We start from the raw sequence: 22,412 nt of genomic DNA, 5'->3' as shown, positions 1-22,412 counted from the left end.
CTATATTGGCAACAATGACAAATTTGTATCATTGTTTGCACCTCGACCACTTTACCCTGAAAACGCTGATTAGATTTAAGGGCCTTGGATGGCCACGATCGTGCCATCCTGATAAATTGCTCATGAGGGGATGCACAAATAGTTGCACATGAAGGATAACTAACTTACTTAGCTGCGCAATGTGGTAGTTGTATATATGTCTTGCACAACTATTCACAACTAATGGATCGATAATAAGTTTGCAAGTTGTATTACAACACTTTTTTTTTTTATAAAAAAAAAAAAAAAAAAAAAACTTCATTTTCACCTATTCTGATTTTATAAATTATCATTTGACCCCATGTGATTTTATACTTATCACTTAGATTCATTATGCTGAAATAAATTATCATTTGACTCCATGTGGTTTCAAATTTTCACTTAGACCATTGTGGTTACAAAAATTTTCACTTAGACATCTTGTGACTTAAAAAAAATAAAAATTTAAAAATAAAAATTTAAAATAAATTTTCTCCCTTTTTTATTTTATATTCTTAAAAAATATTTCAAGTTATTTATTCTGAAATTAATTTATAAATTATCTTAATTTTTTTTATTTATTTTAAAATATATTTGAAATTAAAAAAATTATTTAAGATAAATTAAATTTGCCTTTTCAAAATAAGAAATGTACTTTCTTTAGATAATTTATAACGATATCAGGTAAAAATAGATAATATAAAATAATATTTAATTTGAATTTTTTTTCTCGATAAGAATAAGTGAATTTTTTATTTTTTAAACCTTAAATGCACTGGGTGAGTATATAAAATAAAAAAGAGGTGTTCTAAAAGAAATTGAAAAATTTATTTTAAATTTTTTATTTTTGTAACCACAAAGAGTCTAAGTGAAAATATTTGTAATCACAAGGGGTCTAAGTAAAACTTTGAAACCACATGTGGTTAAATGATAAATTATTTAAGCACAATGGATTTAAGTGATAAGTTTAAAACTACAGGAGATATTATTATTTAGTTTACAATTTATAATTAATATTTATCAGTTGATATTAATATAGATTTTTAATTCAGAACTTAAGAGTGGAAATTCTGAAAGACTTCACTCGGCTTATTCAATCCTGTTATTTTTTATTTTAATTTTTTTTATTAATTAAAAATAAGAAGAAAAAAAAAACGCAGCGTTTTTGTCTTTCCCCTTGTTTTCTTTTCTTCTTTCTTGTCCCCGCCGCTCGCACTCTTCTCTCTCCCCCCCACAACACTTCCGGCACCGCTCACCAACACGTCGCCGTTTCGGGTTTTCCTCTCAATTCAGCTCTTCCATCTTTTTTCTTCTTCTTCTTTTCTTCCGCAAAAATAAAAAAAAGGAAAAAATCATAATCTATGCTATTCTTATTTCCTGTTAGTAACTCTGATGCTTAGTATATGCTTCTTCTTCTTTTTTCTGTGAATTGTGAAGAAGTTCGAGCGAATAAACTGAGGCAAAAATGAAGATGGTAACAGCTTTCAACATGAAGGTAATTGGTTTTCAAAGCCCGTGTAATTATGCATGCCAAGTGTTTGTGAAAATGGAACCTCCCCTATGGTTAGTTAAATCAGTGTTTTATAGGCTGAAACTGAATCAATTTTTCGAATTCAATTTTCAAGATTGTTTTTATTATCTTCTCAGAAAGCCGCGGCTGGACTTAGACGCATCAGTCTCGACGGTCTCCGATGGCGGGTTTTCGATGCCAAGGGCCAGGTGAGTATGCAGTTTTTGCCTAATGTCAAGTTAGAGAAGGTTTTTCCTAATGTCTATGATTGAAGTGTAAGCTCTTGTTGAACTTAAAACGGGTGTAGTATGTTCACTTTGTTCTTGGTAGCTATTTGATAACGTGAGAAGAAGGTTATATTTACAACTTTTTTTTTTCTTCTTACAAAACTCTTATAACCATTTTTGTTATCGTTGAATCAAAATCATATCAACGGTTCTCACTTGATGTTATTTTGTAACCATTGATTTGGTTCTGATCCAATGATAACAAAGTGGTTATAAGAGGTTATAAGGAAAAAGAGACTGTAAGTATAACTTATCTCTAAAAGAAAGAATTAAAAAAGGAATAAAATATTAGGTTAAAGAAATGGTTTGCAACCATTCAACTTATTGGCTTGCATGTCAATTATGACTAGGATTGAGAATGGAATCCTGTGAAGAGTCATCAACAAAATAAGACAACCCATTTTTGTGGAGGTTTGATTTGATAAACATTCAGAATGAATATAGATCTTTTGCGATATCTAGTTATAAAGCTATCTCAAAAGGGATCATATTCTTTTGTCTAAATTATCATGTGTAATTACTTCTCTCAGAAGATATAGATATTTCTCAAAGTGTTGAACAAGAAGTGTCCGGTAAAGGAGCTAGTGTTTTAATCTACGGAGCAATCAGGATAGACGACTAGCAAGGGGAAGCTCAATATCTCCAGCCAATAGTCTGATGGTAAAAATCGCGGGGAGGGCGGGGTGTGTGTATTAACATTTGGGAGATAGCATAAGCTCTGGATTCTAGTAATTAGCAAATGCTTGATGTGCAATCTAGCTTTCCTCTGAAACTGTTCCAGGCTTTTATAGGGCTTGGGTGACAGTTGAGCAATGGTGGGGCGATCCAGAGCGAGAAATCCAGCCTTTTATGTGCATGCTAGCTTTTCTCTGACACTATTCCTGATGTGGGTTCTGCCTTCAAGCAAGGGCGACTTCTAGCTTTGGCTAGCCCTTTTTCACCCGCTTCTTAGGCCGATTATAATCTGGAACTCATCCCAGAACAGATATGACACTGTATTAATGGAGCATTTTGAGATGAATTATTGGGTGAATTAGTTATAAGCAAGTGCTAATTGAGATCATAAAGAAGGTTTTCTGAGCTTCTGACATAATATGCACTTTTGATAAGCATTTGTAGTGTAATCAACTACTGAGTAATTTACTTATTTGAAGTCGTGAGATCATTTTGCTAATACTTATGTTCCAATTTGTTTAGATTCTTGGGAGGATAGCATCTCAAATAGCTACTGTGGTTCAAGGAAAAGATAAGCCAACTTATGCTCCTAATCGTGATGATGGAGATATGTGCATTGTGCTTAATGCAAAAGATGTTTGTGTGACTGGGAGAAAACTTACGGACAAGGTCTACTACTGGCATACTGGGCAAGTACTTATCTTTTGGTACTTTTAGTTAGAACTGATGAAATATTATTTAATAATTTTGGGCTTCTTCTAAATCAAATGGTTTTATTGTGATTTATATGCTTATCTTTTAAGAAATTCTGACATCAATATTATCATTGTCATTTTTTATTTGGTTTCTTATGCCACATAATCTTTTGGCATTATTCAGACTATTTTTGACATAAAGTATTGGCATTTAGGTATGTGGGCCACTTGAAGGAAAGGACTCTAAAGGATCAGATGGCCAAAGACCCTACAGAAGTCATTCGCAAAGCTGTTCTGCGCATGCTGCCTAGAAACAAACTACGTGATGTAAGTGTTATGCAGACCAATATTTTGGAAATTTCGAACTATTGAGTATGGAACTTTATTACTAGTATCCAGACTTAAGAGAGTTCTGCTCATGCTTGGTTTGGATATTGCAAGAGAAGAATCCCGTTTGAGACAAAAAAGAAAAACCATCAAACAGTCTGCAATGATATTTTAAGGATGTTTGGTTAAGATTTCCAGAATTGATTCCTACTGTAGGAAACAAATCTAATGGAAGTGACTCGTGGGTAGCTTTTGTGGTGAACAAAATTGATTTTGAGTTAGGACCCAATGGTTTCTAGAAAGAGCCCTACAAGGAATGTTATAAATTTACTTTAACAAGTGAGACCCATGATTTTCAAAACTATGTCTACATTTATACTTCCAAAATAATTATAAACAAAACCCATAAAAATTCAAAATTTTAAAATCTATTCTTTCAGCACCAATTCTTTCAGAATCTAACACAAACTGACCCATAATCATTTGGAGCCAAAGTGCAACTGACCCTCAAGAACAAAAGAAAAGAATGATGACCGAGTATTATGGCATTGTATCCTTTAACAAAATCACAACCATGTTTAGCAACAATCTTTATCTCCTGGAAGAATCACTACTTTTTACAACTTTAGAGAGTAGTTATTTAGAGTATGGGATAAGAACTATTCATCCTGTGTTACTGGAGTAAGTCTCTTGACTTGTTTTTATTATGGATACTAAAAAGGCAATCTTTTATAAACTCTGTTGAACTTTCTGCTGTTAGCCACAGTAAATTTGGCAACTCAAACCCCACTCTTACCATTCCATCTCAATCAAAGAGGAGCAAGTGGTTTTATTTTGCTAGAAAACTTCACCACCATAACTTTCATCAATAAACCTTAAGGAGTGTGATGAAAAAGCATATCAATATCATAACTAAAATTCCTAATGGATGAACTTAATGATTTTTTTTCTTTTGGGTAATAGAAAGTTCAGTGGAGGGGAGGTTGCCCCATTTCAAGGTTAGGGCATGCCACAAGCCTTGGTGATGATTTACAATGGTAATTACAGATGACCTACTAATGAAATTGCACAGGAATTGAACTCATGACCTTTTTGGCGGGTGTTGTTAGATCTATTAGTTGTACCAAGTGCCAACCCTTGCTAGAAACTTCATGATTTGTTGTTGCTTCTATTTATTGCATAATCCAATAGTCTTGCTTTAGTATTTTACTGGCACTTGGATTGTGAAAGAGGGAAGAGGATTGGGTAATGGTGTCATAAATGTATATAAAAAAATCATCAGGTCATTCTCATACACTGTCCAGTGATGAAGGGTCATCAATCTTTTGCTACACAATTGTTTTCTCAGTAGCCATGATTTTCAATTATTATTTTTTTTCATTTTGTTAGAGCTTGTTTCTGATATTTTGTTGTTCTTTAAATACCATTGAAGGACTGATGTTCTAAGTTGCTTTTTCTTGCATCATTGCAAATGGAATGTAGGATAGGGATCGAAAATTAAGGATCTTTCCTGGCAGTGAGCACCCTTTTGCTGATCGGCCACTAGAACCTTATGTGATGCCTCCTAGAAGCATACGAGAAATACGGCCACGAGCAAGACGTGCCATGATTAGAGCACAGAAGAAGGCTGAGCTGCAACAACAGAATACTGATGGACCAAAGGGCAAAAAGAGAGAAGCACGGGAAGAGTGTGCATGAAGACTTTATTTTGCTGAAGGGAGATGGTGTTGACTGTTGGTTTATCATTTGAATGGAAAGTCATCCGTATCTCTTTTGTTAGCAAATCTTATAATGCCATATTGAATTGTGTTCGAATTTTTTGTTTTACAAGTCTGTTGGTGAGGGCTTAGTTAAGAAACCATGTTTGATTCACAGAATAGCGCTTTCTTGCATCTTTTTGACAGAGTGCTAATTCTTGAAGTTCAAGTTAAAAAATTTAGATTTTATTCGTCCAAAAGTATATTTGACATTCATTTAATCCTTCGAAGATTAGTAATATCGAATTAATCATCCTAATATGTAACTACTAAATTCACTGTCATGTAGTGCCACTGTGCAGCCAAGTATGAGAAATTGCTATTTGTTTGGCTCTCTTTTTGTTAGTTGTTAAATGGTTTTCCTTGAATTAATATCTTAATGGTTTAAACGTCTCAATTTTACTCTCTTAAATCTTTGGCTAATTTTTATGGGATAAGTTATTCTACCTATCATTTTTTCTACCTATCTTTGCCTACCACCCTCCAACACCGTTAGATCAGAATCTTAAGAAGAGAGAGAAAGATAAATGTTAGTTAAATCACAAACATATAAATTAATATTTTGCATACTCTTATTTTGTCTACCTTTGCCTATCCTTTTTAATACCGTTAGATTACAATCTTATCCCATAGTAGAGATTTATTATATAAAATCAACTCTTTTACTCCCCTCTCTCTCTCCCTCTCTCTCTCTCTCTCTCTCTCTCTCTCTCCCTCTCTCTCTCATTCTTTCTCTCTCCTCTCCTTTCTCTCTCTTTAATGGCGCTTCAGCATCAAAAAACGATGCAAGCTTTTTTCTCAATTCATCCAATCCAGTCATTGTTATAAGCATTTACATAAAAAAATTGAAAAGGGGTGTCAAGAAGAAACAAACCGATGCCCTGTGTTATAGAATCAGGTATGCCTCTTGTTGGGCGTAACATAGAGAGAACATAGATCTTTTTCTCACTTAAAGGTGAAAACAAGATAAGAATAAGGAGATAAGTTGATTTGATTTTAAATTTCAACAACAAAATAGAAACGTTACTGTAATCGTGGATTAATTCAAAGGAAGGGATGCTTCGTGGTTTTCGATTTATTTATTTTTTTTGTATTTTTGTGGTTTCTGCCATATTTAATTATATCAGATTCAAGGAATTTTGAAAATTATATTCATCTAGTAGAATTATCAGGCCATTAATCATTGATTGAATTTAGATTCAAATATAAATTTAATATAAATTATGCAAATCGATAGAGAGAAATGAGAGGAGAGAGAAAGAGTATGGGAGATAATAAGGAGAAAGAAAGGGGGAAAAGATTTATTTTATTCCACAAATCTCTACCATTAGATGATATTGTAATCTAACGGTGTTAAGAGAAGTAGGCAGAATAACCTATCCCTTTTTTAATATTTATAATCTACCATAATATACAAATCAATACTCTGATCGTCATGGTCTTTCCAAAAGTTTAAGAATTTGGATTGTGCAATAATTTATATGTTTGTGCTCTGCCACAAACAATATTAAATATTAAAGATTTACTAGCGGCCAGTGGCGGAAACAAATTGTTTATTACGGGGGTGAAAATTGGGGGGGGGGGGATGAAAATAAATTTGGGTTTGCTCTTGGTTTCTGATTATGTCCTAAACGGAATCATAGCAGATCACCTCCATGGCAAGATACTTAAACAAAACTTCAATATTTCTTTGCAAATGGCATTGGCAATAGAGTACCTTCACTTCTCGATGATAGTTCCAAGAGACATAACTTCATTAAAAAAAATAGTCTTCGAATTTTTTTTTTTGGGGGGGGGGGGGGGGGGGGGGGGGGTGCAGTAGCGGCCTTGATGCCACCAGATCCTTTTTTGAAAATTCAATGTGTTTTTTTGTTGGATTTTATCGTTATTTGCGGTCTTGGTCGCAAAGGAAGAGAGAAAGGGAAGGAGAGAGAAAGGATGTGGGAAGAAGTGAGGAGAAAGAAAGGGAAAAAAAAGATTTATTTTATATCGCAAATATCGACCGTTGGATGAGATTGTAATCGAACGATATTGAAAGGAGTAGGCAAAATAAGAGTAGACAGAATAACATATCCCTTTTAACAAATCCCTATTCTCAATCGGCACGTCCACTTGCAAACGACATGATTTTCCTAAAACTTTACTTTTCATGAAGATCATACAATAACTAATGCACCTAAAAATCATCAAGGAATAATTATAAACACCAAGTCAAAATGTGAATATTCAGTTAAAAAATTGAACTACATAACTACATTATGATGTTGTTAGGTCCTCAAGTATCAAAAACTTAATTGGTGGATCCTTATTTATAATCCTAACAAAAATAAAAGCCGAAACGAGAATGCAAACTTGAATTAATTTACTGTCTATGGACAAGAAAATGAGGAGTCACACATCAGACTTGTACACTTTAAGTTAGAAAAGACTACAAGAAACCAAACCTTATCCCACAAAGTAGAGAGAAACTAAAAGATATTGGGGAGGGGGAAAAAAGAACCAAAGTCGTGGAAGGAACAAAATCCCATAGATGTATTGCTTCACTTTTTCAAATGGAAACATCCAAATAAAGACAAAGACATGTACCCCAAAAAAAAAGAAAAAAGACAAGGAAAAATGCTAATCGCTTGAGGAATCATCTTCATCTTCTTCATGATCAGCGACAACTTTCTCTATAAACCTCTTGCGAACTCCTTCAATGACAGCTTCTCTTGATTGCTCATTTCTGCTCTGGCCATCATTAAGTACAGGATCTGATTGGCACAGGACTAATGCAACACCTGACATTTCAGATCATTCAAAGAATTCAATGTAACATGTAGGTAGAGTCATTATATAACAAGGGAATAAATACAGAAAAAGCATTATAACTACGTAAGGAGGGCAAGCCTCAGAGCAACGGTAAAGTTGCTCCTTATGACCAGAATGTCATAAGGGTTCGAGTTTGGTAAGCAACCTCTTTACAAAAATACAAAGGTAAGGTTGCGTGTATTCGATCCTCATCCCTACCCTTGTAAGTTCGTTGGGGGGAGCCTTGTGCACTAGGGTTTGCCCTTTTTTATTATAACTATGTAAGAAAAAAAAAGGTAAGACAAGATGTGCCAGGAGGGATGAAAAACAGCAATCAAGGGACCCAACGTTCAACTAGATAAGAGAAAAAATAATGTCAATGCTGCCTCTAATCTTACAAATTGTAAACTTTTACTGGCAGACATTGAACAGTTACAAGTTTTACTGGCAAGGCTGCAGAGACATTGTTACATGTTTTTCCATTCATGCCTAGGATGTCAAAAGGCATGAAAGCTAGTAATGGCAAAACTAATAAAATCCTTCAGAGTATAATTTTGTATTGAGTATAATAATATTGTTGAATGGTATAAACCAAGAAAAATCTGAATAATTATAGTAGACAGATATTATCATTAGGATCACATTCACAATCGAAACATCTTTCAACCAGTTATACTATGTCATCATAAAAGCATTAACTTCTGGTTAGAAACTTCTCTGAAAGCTAGGCCTCTAATTCCATGAAGGAATCATTAAAATAAATGATAATTTTGAGGAATCCAACAAACGCAGATGTTAAGAATATTGTATTATGACATAATTAGCATATACTTTGATACTATTAAAAAGGGTAATGAAAGTTAACAAGAAGCACTAATAATCAAAGTAAGAAAACAGAAAAAATGGGGCTGGCATCTTGAGACATAAATACCTTCAGGAGTGCATCTTCGTCCAAAACTATGCATACCCACATAATTTCCTTTGACTGCTCCATTGTTGTACACCAATAAAGTAGGAAGATTTCGATCCGGGTAATTGGGAATGCAATCAGTAGATATTATCTTGACAAATTTTGTGGCAGGATATTTAGCAGCCAGTTCTTCAATGCTTTGCATCAAGAGCCCACATTCAGGAATCCTGTCAAACAAAAGCACAATAGACATCAGCACAAGAAACATAACACTAAAAAATTAAACAAAAATTGAGATGATAAAAGTAATTGGTAAAACATACCCTTCTTTGTAAAGGATGACAACCACCCAAACATCAGATGGAGCCTGCGAAACCTCTCGAATGAAATCAGATCCCGAAATAGGAATCACTGATCCAAACCTCAAAACTTTGGCCGCCTCCTGCATCTCAGCTAACCTCTTCTTCCTATAATAGCACAATAATTCAAATGAGAACAGATAGAATTTTTTTTTTTTTTATATAAAAACTACCTGATTTTACCCACTCCTAAACCAAACCCAGAATGAACTAGCCAGAAGTTCCATTCACAACAATTAAAAAAAAAATATATCTAAATATCTAATTTTGCTTAATCCTAATCTCATTTACTCCTTTCTCAAACCCCTAAAGCAAACTCAGAATGAACTAGCCAAAAAATTCCACACAACAGGAGGGTAAATACTAAATAGACTCTATTCTGGACCCATATAGCTCTAGGAGATAATACACTTTAGTCTTTATCCATTAAAGTTAAACCCTTTCTATAAATAAAGGGTTAACTGCCACTTTGCACACACAATTAACCTTCTTGTGCACAGTGATTTATCATTATCCGCTGTGTTCTCCTCCATAGATAACGTCGGTCCTCAATTCTGAGATTAATCACGATCCGCTTGATTGAATAGAGTCTTAAAATTTATTCACCATAACACCATAAATTCATCAAAAGTACTTTATTCGTTTCCTAAAATATTAATTCACTATAATTTCCAACCAAACCGTATTCAGGAACAAAGAAAATGAACAAATGACATAAATCTCAGACAATTATGACTCAATGATACCCCAATCAAAACAATGAGAGTCAGAAATCAACTTTTTTCATACAAAATAAAAAAGTTACTTTATTCAATTTCTATCATCTTCGGGGCAAACAAAAACGACCCACAAAAGAATAACATGGGAAGTTTCAAGCTTTCAAATTAATCAAAGACCCCATTATTCAAAGTGGCAAAAAAGAACAAAATTTATAAGAAATAAGAAAAAAGAAAAAAAAATGAGAACCTGTAATCCTCTAGGAATCGATCGTCATCGAGATCATCTTCAAGGTCTTGGAGTTCATCTTCGGTTTTAGAATCGAGCCATGCTTTGTCTTTGGGAAGGGTATCAGGATCGGGTGCGGGAGTGAATGGTGGTGGCTTGAAAGCTGGTGGCTTTGGAGGCAGATTTCCAAGCTTTCTTTGAATATCATCCCATTGAGTTGAAGCTCCTTCTAAGTCCTTGTACACGAAGTGATAATCTCCCATAGCTTTCTTCTTCTTTCTCTCTCTCTCTACAAATCTGAATTTGATTCAAGGATTCCTCTTCCACTTCCTTCTAGAGAGAGAAATTCAGTACCCTTATTAATGAAAAAAAACAGACAAAAGTAAATTGGCGAATTGAGATTTTAAAGAATTTTAATGAATTTTTCTAGAAAAAAAAAATTTATTGATATTCAATTAAGGTTTTAAAGTATTAAAAAAAGTCACATGGTAGTTGATTAAGATTTTTAATAGTTTATTTTAAAGTTTATTCAAATATGTTGGTATTCAGTCAGGATCTTAAACAAAAAAATTAATCTTGTGGTATTAAAAAATATAACGTTTTAATGGATTTTCTATTGGTGTGAATTTTATGAGACTTTTTAATGAAAAATATAAATAGGATACTTCTCTTACAATCCCATCCTATTCTTTAGGATTTTTTTATATTTCTCTATTGCAGTGTCTTCTTTTTCCTTTGGAGGATTGACTCACTCGAAATCTGGTTCTGCCATGGGAGCTTCGTCAAAGCTTAAAAATAGCAGACTTTTTAGCGATTTTTATCACAAAACAACCAGAAACAATAAATCAACAAGAGTCTAATATAATTCATATCAAAGACAGCAAATTTTTGAGAGGTTTTGAAAGTTTAAAAAATGATTTTTCAAGCTATAGGTCGCGATTTTTTTTTTTTTTTTTGATAACATAGGTCGCGATTTTTCTTGGCACAAAAAGATGATATTTTGTTTTTAAATGTGATTTTGTATTAAAAACAAAATATCAATTTAAAAAAAGTATCAATACATTCATGAACGAAATTCCTTCACGTAGGAAACGATTTCAAAAAAAGTTTGTGTCAATAGATAACTAAAAACTTATTTTTCAAAAGCCCTAAAGCAATTTAAGGTTTCAACGTATCAATTGAAAATAATTTGAGAAATTTTCTAAACTTTTATTTAATAAAACCCAGAAATTCAGATTCAAAATTTTCTTAAAATACTAAATGAAAATATGTATATGATATATTGTTAGAAAACTCTCATCACATGGACCAAAACCCCCAATGTTTCCAAGATCAAATGCAAACAATTTCAAACAAAATTTTATCATGAACTTTAGGTTCTATATGCAAATTTAAAATTATTTTAATAAATAAAAAAATTTAACGAAAAATGCTTATGCGTGAAGGATTAGTATAGCTTTAGATATGTGGAGAGTTATTGTTTAGTAATTTTCAATGTTTGTTAAAAATTATATTATGTTTTACTGATTGAGAAAATTATATTAGATTTTACTTTTTTTATTAATATCATTACATTTCTTTGTTATTTTTTTATCGACTCTTGTAATTTTGAATGTTTGTTAAAAATTCATATAATTTTTTAAAATCTTATAAATTCATATGATTTCCGTCAATCTAACAGTTATAATTTATTGCACATTAATAATTAATTAATAAGTGTGATCCAATAAATTATAACCGTTAGATTGACGAAAATCAACGATTAAGATTTGGTAGTTAGAAGTAATAAAAAAAAGGTAGTGAGTATAACCTACCTCTATTATTATTGTGGAATAAGTATTTCTTCCGTTACTCGAGACAAAGTTATCTCCAGTAAGCTCAAAACGACGTCGTTTTGGGTTGTAAGATTAAAAAATTAAAATGATAAAGACTAATAGAACCCTGCAATAAATTACAATTACAAAAACACCTTGATTTCTGCCAAAAAAATGATATTGTTTTGGGTTCACCAGAGATAATTTTTCTCCATTGACTGAAGAGATCTTTTACGCTATTATTATTATTATTATTATTATTATTATTATTATGTTTTATTTTTATATACTAACCCGAATTACCTTAGGTTCTCCCCACCTTTTTGTGGGTTATTAAGCTACTTCAACGACTATAATACTAATTCTGAATTGGGATTTAATCACATCAAAACTCTTCATTTTTTTTCCAATATCATTTGATATGGGAACCAAACATAAGTTCTCTTCCTATTTTAATAAGCCTGTACTAACACATTGGGTTATTATTATTTATTGGGAAATGATATTGTAACAATCAAATAATGTTACTACCAATCAATTTCACCGTTAGATTGATTATGTTAATCCAACGATTATACTTTTTTCATCTTTGTATGGTTATAATTAGGGGTGAAACTGGGTCGGGCCGGCCTACAGAGGCCTACGGCTCGGACTACATCAGGCCAGATCTGAGCTAGTATATTTTGTATAATAGGCCGGACTTGAGCCTTAAAAAAGCCTGTTTATTAAAAAGGCCGTAGGCCCACTTTCAAAAGGCCGGGCCTATAAGCCCACAGGCCAGCCTATATTGTACTATTTATTTTAAATAAAATAAAATAGAGTAAGTATGTCTTGAAGAAAAAACAAAAGATATAAATTTAATCAATTGCAATTATTTATAACTTAATTATATTCGATTATATTTTAATAGAAATCTTATTTTATTTCTTATATATGAGGAACCAACATCTCAACATGTTAGATTGTATATATGAATATATTAAAATATTTTTGGGAGAGTTATACTTACTACAAGCATCATGATTTGTTTGTTGGATTCATGTAGTTATTTTAATTTACATAGTATGGATTTGTTTATTGGATCTGATGAAATATATGTTATTTAGTTTGAACATTTTGCTTTCGAAAATGACTTAAGTGCATATTGTATGAGTTTTGTTATGATTCATGATTCTATTTGGACGTTGAAATTATGATTTTTGGTGTAGCAACTGAATTTGAGTACTTTGTAAAGTTGATTCATGGTTCTGCTTGGAAGTTAAAAATTAACCGGCTAACGTGCCAAGCCAGGCCATTTATTTTTTTATAAACGGGCCAAACCAGGCTAACAGTTAGACTCATACTAGGCTTGGGCCAGGCCAAATTGAAATTTTTTGACGTAGGCTTGGGCTTTTCGGGGCAAAGCTTGGCCCAGCACAGCCCACTTTCACCCCTGGTTATAATTCTCTATATTTAGAGTGAAAACATTAAATTTGAAAAATCATAACCATACAAAGATGGAAATAAATATATTGTTAGATCAACATACTCGATCTAACAGTGAAATTGATTGATAGTTGATCAGTCCAATACAATATGGGCTGGTCAATATGTACCGAGCCTAATCACACACGGTTAATGTGAGAAGACTTTGAGTTGGGTTGTCTGTTTTCTAGGCTGCTGATAGTTGTTGTTAATATGATAGGTATGATTCTCCTTTGGCGCGATGATCCTGACTGGGGGTACCTGCAATGACACTCCGACGCTAATCAGTATCAAAGTCAGGCTTATGTGGTATTCTTACTTAATTAGATGATCATACATGGGTTTGTACCCTTTGTTTATATAGTGAATCTGATGCCGACTTTGACAGGCGATGTGTCTTCCGATTGGCTGTAGATGGGCTGCAAGTTCCAAAAAGGATTTGACCTGCTAAAAGAAATTAATTTGATTATTGAGATTTTCAACTCCCAAAAAGGGCAGAGAGCCTTAAAATCAAAACTGAATTTTTTGTATCCGTTAGAATTTAGGATATCGATTGATATTTTTATAAATTCTGAGTTGGGGTTTAATCTAGTGGTGACTTATTGAGAATTTATAAATATCAATCGGTATCCTAAATTCTAACGGATATAAAAAAATTGGTTTTGGTTTTGAGTCTCTTTGTCCTTTCTGGAAATTGCGAATCTCAATAATCAAATTACTTTTTTTTAATAGGTCAAATCCTATAATTTGATTAAGTCACCACCTAACAAGCACGGACATGGCGTTTTAAAAAAAATTTGCGTGTCGGACACGTGTCCGACACGCGGTCAACATTTGGGGACACGCGGTCAACTCTCCGACACGTTTTTTTGACACACAGTCAACTCTTTTTTTTTTATAGACATAAGGGGATTAAACCCCAGCAAACAAAAAAAAAAACAACCTAACAAGGAAGAGTAACTAGACGCTCTCTCCCAACAGATGCTAGGTCCGCCAAAAACAACAGCAAAATTCCATCAGGAGGTTCTTCAAAGAAAATCTAATCCACCTGCTCTGCTGAGTTGAACAAATAGTTTGCCAACCAATCAGCACACATATTCCCTTCCCTATAATTATGCTGAATCCTCACATCCCAGTCCTTACCAATCCACATTCGTATACGAGAAAGCAACCGCTCCTCACAAACTGCTGCACCCTGCTTGGTGAGCCCAGTGATTGCCGAACGCGAATCACTTTCAAGAATGACCCTTCTGTAGCCAGCATTCCAAGCCACTTCAAGGCCATGAAGAATACCCCAAAGTTCTGCTTTGTAAGCTGAGCAAAACCCCAATCTAAATGAGAAACCAGTTAACCAGTTACCTTGAGAATTCCTTATCAACCCTCCGCAAGCAGCCAATCCCGGATTACTACGCGATGCTCCATCCGTGTTTATTTTAACAAAGCCATCACTAGGAAACTGCCAGCAAATATTCAATCGACTATAAGCAATATTCTTGATGTGACTACCAGCCCTACTATAACTAACCTCAATATCATTCACCAACTTAGAAATAATCCCAATCTTGATTTCCAAGGAAGGCGAACTTTGATCATGAATTTGCATATTTCTCCAACAGGTTACCAGAAACGCCGTTCTCCATTTTTTTTGCACGCCGCTAGGGATGGTCACCACGTTACTATACAACCAATGATAAAGATCCTGGTTGAAAAAATCATCTGGTAACTGCGAAGAAAGAAACTGGTCCCAAATCCGATTAGCACAGTTACAATCTCTTAAAGCATGCAAAAATGTTTCGTCATTGGCCCCACAACACGGACATCTGCTATCTCCCTCATTCCAACTAGCAATCCTACTTTTTGTTAACAGCCGATGGTGCAACAGTTTCCATCCAAAGATTTTCACCTTTTGAGGACCGTTCCAAGATCAGAGGCACTTCCACATCTCCCTAGCTTCAGCATCCACGATTTGCATGACCATACAGACGATTATAAATCTCTTTGACCGTGATTAGATGACTATTATTGAAACTCAAAATAAGCCTATCAGGTCCATCTTCATCATGAGGAGGCAAAAAACTATAAATCATATTAGAGACATTACTTGGAAGCATTGACCGGATCCACTCCATATCCCAATCCCCCGCTTGCGTAACTGCATCAACCACTCTCAGATTATCATTTCTCACGCTACCCTCATCAATAACCAGCTCCCTTAGCGTGCGATCCATCGGCAGCCACTTATCACACCAAAACCGAATCTCTTTTCCATTACCCAACTCCCACAACAAGTTTCCTTCCATAGTGTGCCACAACCTACACATATTTTTCCACAAACTAGAATCGCCATTCCTAGCTTCAAACATGGCCTGATTTCAGCTACCCCTCTTATATTTAGCAAGAAGTACCTGCGCCCATAAGAAATGAGGTTGCGAGTACATTCTCCACATTTTTTTAGCCAAAAACACATCATTCATAAGATCAAGACGTTTGATTCCCAAACCACCCTCACCCTTCTGAGCAGTAATTACATTCCAACTAATAAGATGATGTTTTCGGTGATTACCATGGTCTCCCCAAATAAAATCCTTCTGGATTCTCTCAATTTGATTGCAAACTGCTTTAGGGAGCTTGCAACTTTGCATCTGAAAATAAGGAATTCCAGACAACACAGATTGAGATAAAGATATACGCCCTGCCTGAGAAAGACACTGTTTCTGCCAGTTACTCATTCTTTCTTGCACTTTATCCACTAAACTAGCATATAAATTCTTTGAAACTCGGCCATGCTGCATTATAGCTCCAAGATATCTCCCCATATTCCTAACCCGCTTAAAACCACTGATTTGAACAATTTTATCCACTGTTTCAGCAGGAGTATTCTTTGAGAAAAAAAATACAAGTTTTATCAACACTCAATTTTTGGCCAGACATCTCCTCAAACATACTCAAACACTTTAACAAGGTGAGAATTTGATCTTCCTTTGCCTCCATAAACATCAACAAGTCATCTGCAAAAGCAAGATGCGATATCTCTGGACCACCTCTCCCTGCCTTAATTGGCTTCCACAAGCCTACTCTATTGGTCGTGAAAATAATGTGAGAAAGTTTCTCTAAAGCCATAACAAAAAGATAAGGAGATAGTGGGTCACCTTGACGCAAGCCTCTAGAAGTTTCAAACTCCGCAGTCTTGCCACCGTTCCATAAAACATTGATCCTAGAAGATGACAGACACTGCATGATGATATTAATCAGCCCTTCTGGGAACCGAATCTCCTCGAGAGCCCGACGCATAAAAGACCAACTAACTCTGTCATAGGCTTTAACCAAATCAATTTTGATTGCCATGTACGCTTTTCTGCCTTTCATTTTGTTCATAGCATGAATAAGCTATTGCGCAATTGTAATGTTATCCTGAATCTGCCTATTTGGCACAAAACTAACCTGGACAGGAGAAATAATTTTATCCAACACATGCTTTAACCGAGAAACAATCATTTTGGTTAACAGCTTGTAGATCACTGGGCAAAGAGAAATCGGACGGAATTGCGCAATGTACTCAGGCTTCTTAGTTTTTGGTATTAATACTAATAAAGCTGAGTTGATATCACGAATTGCTTCAGGATGAGCCCACATGAATTTAATCGCTTCACAAACCTGAGTTTTAACTTTACCCTATTGCCTTTGAAAAAAGATAGCAGGATAACCATCATTACCAGGAGCTTTGAATGCACCCATATCAAACATGTTTTGCCAAATCTCATAATCATTTGGAGGAATAATCAGCGCCTGCAGATCCGCTTGCGTGAGCCTCGGCCACATACTCTCGGATGAAAGCCAACGACGATCAACCACCTCCTCCGAAAAAAGATCTTTATAAAAATTGCATACATGGGTCTTTAATTCCGCTGAATCTTCAATCCACTGCTCTGAACTATTCCGAAGTCTAGAAATCTTATTACTGCACCGACGAATAACAGTTTTGAGATGGTAAAATTTTGTATTTTTATCGCCGTCAACAATCCACTGATGCCTTGATTTTTGATACCACATAAGCTCCTCCTGCTCCAAAGTCATATTAAGATTTTTCTGAACCCGCTCCTCCAAATCTTGGAGCCTAGGGTTATCAGCTATTTCTCTTTGTGCTTGAATACTCGCAATTTGTTGTGATAACATATTCTTTTTTTTTTAATGATATCCCCCAACACATCTTTATTCCACTTTTGTAAATGAGGGATGAGATTAGCTAACATGTCACAGATTGCAACACGGGAATTCCACCTTTCCTCCATAAGCCCCTCAAAACCAGGATGGTCCATCCAAGTTGCCAGAAAACGGAATGGCCTATTACTCCAATCTTGCTGCTGTTTCTTTATAGTTATCAACAAAGGGTTATGATCAGATAAAATTCTAGGCAAAGTTCTCACTTCAGCCTATTCAAAAGTAATTCTCCAACTCACATTTGCACAAACTCTATCCAGCTTCTTCAATACCCGCTCCAAATGATTCCATTTTGGGCCTTGCCACGTATACTTAGAACCAACACAATCCACATCCTCCACTTGACAACGGTCAAGGAAAGAAAGAAATCTCTGACACTTTGCAATGTCAGGACTTGAACCACCTTTTTTTTCACTACTAGCCTTAATGTCATTGAAATCCCCAGCAATTATCCACGGCTCATGAATTAACGGACTAAGCTGAATAAGGTCCTCCCACATTAGGTGCCGATTACCTTCATGAGGACTACCATAGACAGCCGTACAAAGAAAACTCAAACTATCAACCAAACTCACCTTCATGTGAATGTACTGATTTGTTTGTTGAATAGCCTGAACCTCAGCTCGTACAGAATCCCAAAGAACCCAAATACCACTAGAGAAACCATTCGCTTCTTCTATAATCATTTTATCAAAATTGATTTTCTTTAGAAGTTTTTTACACTTACTCCCGTCGGTCCTAGTCTCTATAAGAACCACCATACACACCTTATGTTTCACCACTATACTTTTAAGAGTCCTCCCAAGATTAGGCTTCGTCGCCCCTCTGCAATTCCAAAAGATCACAAACATTAACAATGATTGGGGTTTTTCGCAGGCTGATCATGCACCTGCAACATGAATCTCTTCATCGATACAGCTGATCTGTTCCTTGATTGCTCCTTTTTCCTTATTCCCCCTTTAATGGCTGAAAAAGGATCAGGAGGTTTCGGTTCTTTAGTGGAAACCTTCTCGTTCTTCACTCTCCCATGCACTTTATGCTCCTGATTATTCCCATCAAAGAAAACCTGATCAGAATTCGCGCTACTACCAACCACGTCATGCACCTCTTCCTCTAAAACATGATTAACAACCCTTTCCCTATTCTTTCCCGGAGAGTTCAACCCCTTTGAATCCACACCCTTCTCGCCCTTCAGCCGTTGCACTTCGGGACTAACCACCTCCCTCCCATCAAAAATGAGCTTGAATTCTTTTTCCGTTTCTACCAACACCACTTTTTCCTTAGGCTCCATTGACTTCTTATTATCAGTCGAACGAGAAGAATTTTGAATGTCGACAGTAAACTGCACTCCACTTCCATCTTCCTTGCGACTCATATTCCCTTCTTCCATATATTTTTTCGTCAACTTAGTAGGCTTTAGAATTTGAATGTCACTCGCAATCTCATCTTTCCGCCTCTCCCCAGTCACGTTACCTCCTTTACCACTTTGCACTTTGCCTCTCCTGCTCCTATTAACCACCATCCAGGGCCTAAACTGAGAGTCTTTCTCCTCCCCTTCATGATTATTTATTTGATCGATTCCCTCCTCATGCATATCCGACTTGCCCACCGTATTTTGAGCTACTGTTTGCACTGCCGAAGAGCATGTTTCTGCATTATGCCCATATCTACCACAAGAGAAACAAATTAGATGAAGGCCCTCATATTCTATTTTTTTATACCTCCCCTCAATAAAATACTCGCTTTTCAATGGTTGCTTCAGATCGAGCTCCACACTAATTTGAGCAAATTTTCCCCTTGCCAACGTTGTAGTTGCTGAGTCCAAATGCACAAACTCACCTATCCAATTGCCCACACTGTGGAGCAAAGAAGTGTTAACATATTCTGCAGGAAACCCAGGCAATCTGATCCATGCAGTAACCCTACTTATTGATGCTGTATGAGCCTGAAAATCTGGTTCCCATTTTCTAATGGCCAGATAGTGATCAAAGATGATCCACGGTCCAGCCATAAGAGAAAACTCCATATCCTTCTTGTTCTCAAACGTCACCAAAAAATAGTCATTCTCAATATCTGTTACATAGATCCTGCCCTCCCTCGCCCATATATTCTCTAGCCTCTTCTTCATAAAATTCACCACAACTTTCTTCCCCAGAACTTTGACTATGAGAGATTGCTTCCAAGGCTTCCATGCTCGTTCCTTGAAACTAGCCGACAATTTGAAATTTATTCTCCCATCCTGACGTGCTTCCATAAGAACCTCAGGAATGCTACTGTCATTTTTCTCCACCATCATATTATCTCCCGTCTTCTGATGTTGATCGTCCTCTGATTCCCATTCGCCGTTATGACGCATCAAGATCTCCTTAAAGCTTCTTTTTTCATTCATCCATTCATTGTCCTTTTCATCGCTGTTTTTCTCATTGAAGAGAATTGCCTCCCCCCTTTGATCTTCTCTTGACTTTGCTGCAGAATAACCATCTCATCAGGATCCAAATCACGCTCCGACGTCGATTGCATGGAAAAAACACGGACTGCAAGGGCAAACCCTAGCAGACAAACCCTAGGCGGCACTCTTTTAGATTTTAAATCCAATTCAAATTTTTAATTCTACCACTTCTTGATGCATTACACACAGTCAACTTTTTTCGACACACGGTCAACGCTCGGACACATTTTTTTTTTAAATCTTAATTTTATTTTCTTAACTAAATATAAAAGAAATAATTTATAAATTAATTTTTTTCTGTTAAGAAATTTGACATGAAAAATTAACAAAGTACGAAAAATTATTTATATTTATATTTATGTTATGAAATTTAAATATTTGATTGGTTATATGACTTATTATGGACTCTTATATGTATTCAATATAAATTATATTATATATATTACAAATTTTATTTAATATCAAAACATGTCCCAACGTGTCGAAATATGACATTTTTTAGAATTAACGTGTCGGCGTGTCGTGTCGTGTTCCGTGTCTGTGTCCGAGCATCATAGGTCACCACTAGATTAACAATTTTGAATGTAAGCTTAGTATTTTTCTACCGAAACAAAGTTAATTTCATAGGGATGGTTTTCAATTTGGGCTAAATAAATTGTTGGCATATTCAGTCTCATTTGAACAGCTAATTATTTGGAATGGGTTGTTAATATATATTTTTATTTACTAATCTAATTAGACTTTTAAAGTATTAATTTTAAATCATTTTTTAATTATCTTATATTCAATTTTAAATGAACGGCAATTTATTTGTTATATTTATTTTTTATTTATATAATTAGAGTTTCAATAAATAATTCCAATATCCGTAATATACATGATCATAATTACATCAACTTATCAAATTTAACTATTACATATCCATAGTCACCTTTGCCAAATATTACAATACATAATCAAATGATTTAGACACAAAAGTATGAATAACCCTAGGCATGGTAAATGCAATATCATGCAAGATCAATGTTCAAACCCTAAGTCAATCATACAAAATGAATACTACTATATGCATCAATATAAAATCTCCCCAAATGCCAAATTTTATAATGCACTCAATATGTCCCATCCATTGCTCTAGGTGGCCCTCTTGCCCGGTGCTCCTCCCGCATGGTTAGTCGTACCTGAAATATGGATCTCCAAAATACGGAGTGAGATTTGACAATCTTAGTAAATCACTAGTCCTAGAGGGTCACTCCACCCAACGACTCACAACATGGGGTGAAATATGCATATATATCTCAGTAAATCAAGGGTTCTGGAGGGTCACTTCACCCACTGGCTCACTCAATGTGCATGCTATGATAATCATATGAACATTATAACATACAAAATCACATCAATCACTGGGCTCACATCCAAGAACATCCACACAAGGATTCGTTTGAGGACCCCATACTATAACTCTTGGGAACCTTCCTGGTTCCTCTCCCATGGTTGAGATGACTCCACGACAAAACTCGATTGGAACTCCCCATGGAGACCTATCCAATTGAAGTCCCACGTTTGGATCTCCCTAGTACCACTCTTAGAGACGACTCCACGGCAAAACCCGATCAAAACTCCCCAAAGGAGCTTATTCCAGCGGAAGTCCAAACAATCACATAAACTGGCCAGAGATCACAATAGAATATCACACAACATGCCACACACATGTCAATCAACATGTCAATAATGCATGAACATGCTCTATCATACATTATCAAAGAGCACACATCCAAACACTACCCTCAACTTGGGCATGGTGAAATACACCAGGGGATAAACCCCAAGACAACAAAAGTTTACATGGAAGAACTCCTTATAGCAAGTTCTCCAACGTTAGCTCCAAGCTCAATCCTCTTCTATGGAAATCGCGAGAGGCAACCTACATTGATCAATATACCTTAATCAACCATATGTTTGACAAAACACAATTAATATCAAACCACACAAGAATAAACATTAGCCCTAAACCCCATGCACATGGCCAAATTACACATTGCCATAATCCAAGGTTCTCTCATTCACATTCCCATTTAATCTCTCCAACAATCAATATTTCATCTCCAACAACCGCATTTATTGATCCTAACCACAATTTTCCTCAAATGTGCTTACATAGCCACTAATGACAACATGCAAGGTCCAAGACAAT

At 35.2% G+C, this 22,412-nt stretch overlaps 2 protein-coding genes across 3 annotated transcripts; one reads left to right on the top strand and one right to left on the bottom strand.

Annotated features, from left to right (window-relative positions):
* The first annotated feature begins 1,202 nt into the window (after window positions 1–1,202).
* LOC133307064 (uncharacterized) lies at window positions 1,203–5,504 on the top strand. 2 transcript variants are annotated; one of them, XM_061507486.1, is made up of 6 exons: window positions 1,203–1,293; window positions 1,456–1,513; window positions 1,666–1,737; window positions 3,013–3,179; window positions 3,401–3,512; window positions 4,995–5,503. In XM_061507486.1, exons 2-6 carry the CDS (start codon window positions 1,484–1,486, stop codon window positions 5,208–5,210), a joined length of 597 nt encoding a protein of 198 aa, XP_061363470.1. In that variant the 5' UTR covers window positions 1,203–1,293; window positions 1,456–1,483; the 3' UTR covers window positions 5,211–5,503. The 2 variants fall into 2 exon arrangements, with proteins under 2 accessions (XP_061363470.1, XP_061363477.1); XM_061507493.1 differs by having other exon boundaries at window positions 1,223–1,293; window positions 1,459–1,513; window positions 4,995–5,504.
* A 2,103-nt stretch (window positions 5,505–7,607) lies between these two features.
* On the bottom strand, window positions 7,608–10,627 carry LOC133307054 (uncharacterized). The gene is made up of 4 exons (XM_061507476.1): window positions 10,295–10,627; window positions 9,293–9,436; window positions 8,991–9,196; window positions 7,608–8,049 (listed from the first exon to the last, which is right to left on the bottom strand). The coding sequence occupies exons 1-4, from the start codon at window positions 10,534–10,536 to the stop codon at window positions 7,889–7,891; spliced, it is 753 nt and encodes a 250-aa protein (XP_061363460.1). The 5' UTR covers window positions 10,537–10,627; the 3' UTR covers window positions 7,608–7,888.
* Between the last annotated feature and the right edge of the window lie 11,785 nt (window positions 10,628–22,412).

Source organism: Gastrolobium bilobum, unplaced genomic scaffold (assembly GCF_033153095.1).
Source record: "Gastrolobium bilobum isolate Gb01-03AN ecotype WA unplaced genomic scaffold, APGP_CSIRO_Gbil_v1 utg5452, whole genome shotgun sequence".
Lineage (NCBI taxonomy): Eukaryota > Viridiplantae > Streptophyta > Magnoliopsida > Fabales > Fabaceae > Gastrolobium > Gastrolobium bilobum.
The sequence above is the reverse complement of the archived record's forward strand: the minus strand, read 5'-3'. Positions and strand labels throughout refer to the sequence as shown.

What these genes read in the sequence shown, in the direction of transcription:
- LOC133307064 (XM_061507493.1), top strand. Translation starts at nt 1,484, where the DNA reads ATGAAGATGGTAACAGCTTTCAACATGAAG. An exon ending in TTTTCGATGCCAAGGGCCAG is followed by an intron (nt 1,738 to 3,012) that starts GTGAGTATGCAG and finishes CAATTTGTTTAG; the next exon opens with ATTCTTGGGAGGATAGCATC. An exon ending in GTCTACTACTGGCATACTGG is followed by an intron (nt 3,180 to 3,400) that starts GCAAGTACTTAT and finishes ATTGGCATTTAG; the next exon opens with GTATGTGGGCCACTTGAAGG.
- LOC133307054 (XM_061507476.1), bottom strand. Translation starts at nt 10,536, where the DNA reads ATGGGAGATTATCACTTCGTGTACAAGGACTTAGAAGGAGCTTCAACT. An exon ending in GTCATCCTTTACAAAGAAGG is followed by an intron (nt 9,197 to 9,292) that starts GTATGTTTTACC and finishes TTTGTTTGACAG; the next exon opens with GATTCCTGAATGTGGGCTCT. An exon ending in ACGAAGATGCACTCCTGAAG is followed by an intron (nt 8,050 to 8,990) that starts GTATTTATGTCT and finishes CTGAAATGTCAG; the next exon opens with GTGTTGCATTAGTCCTGTGC.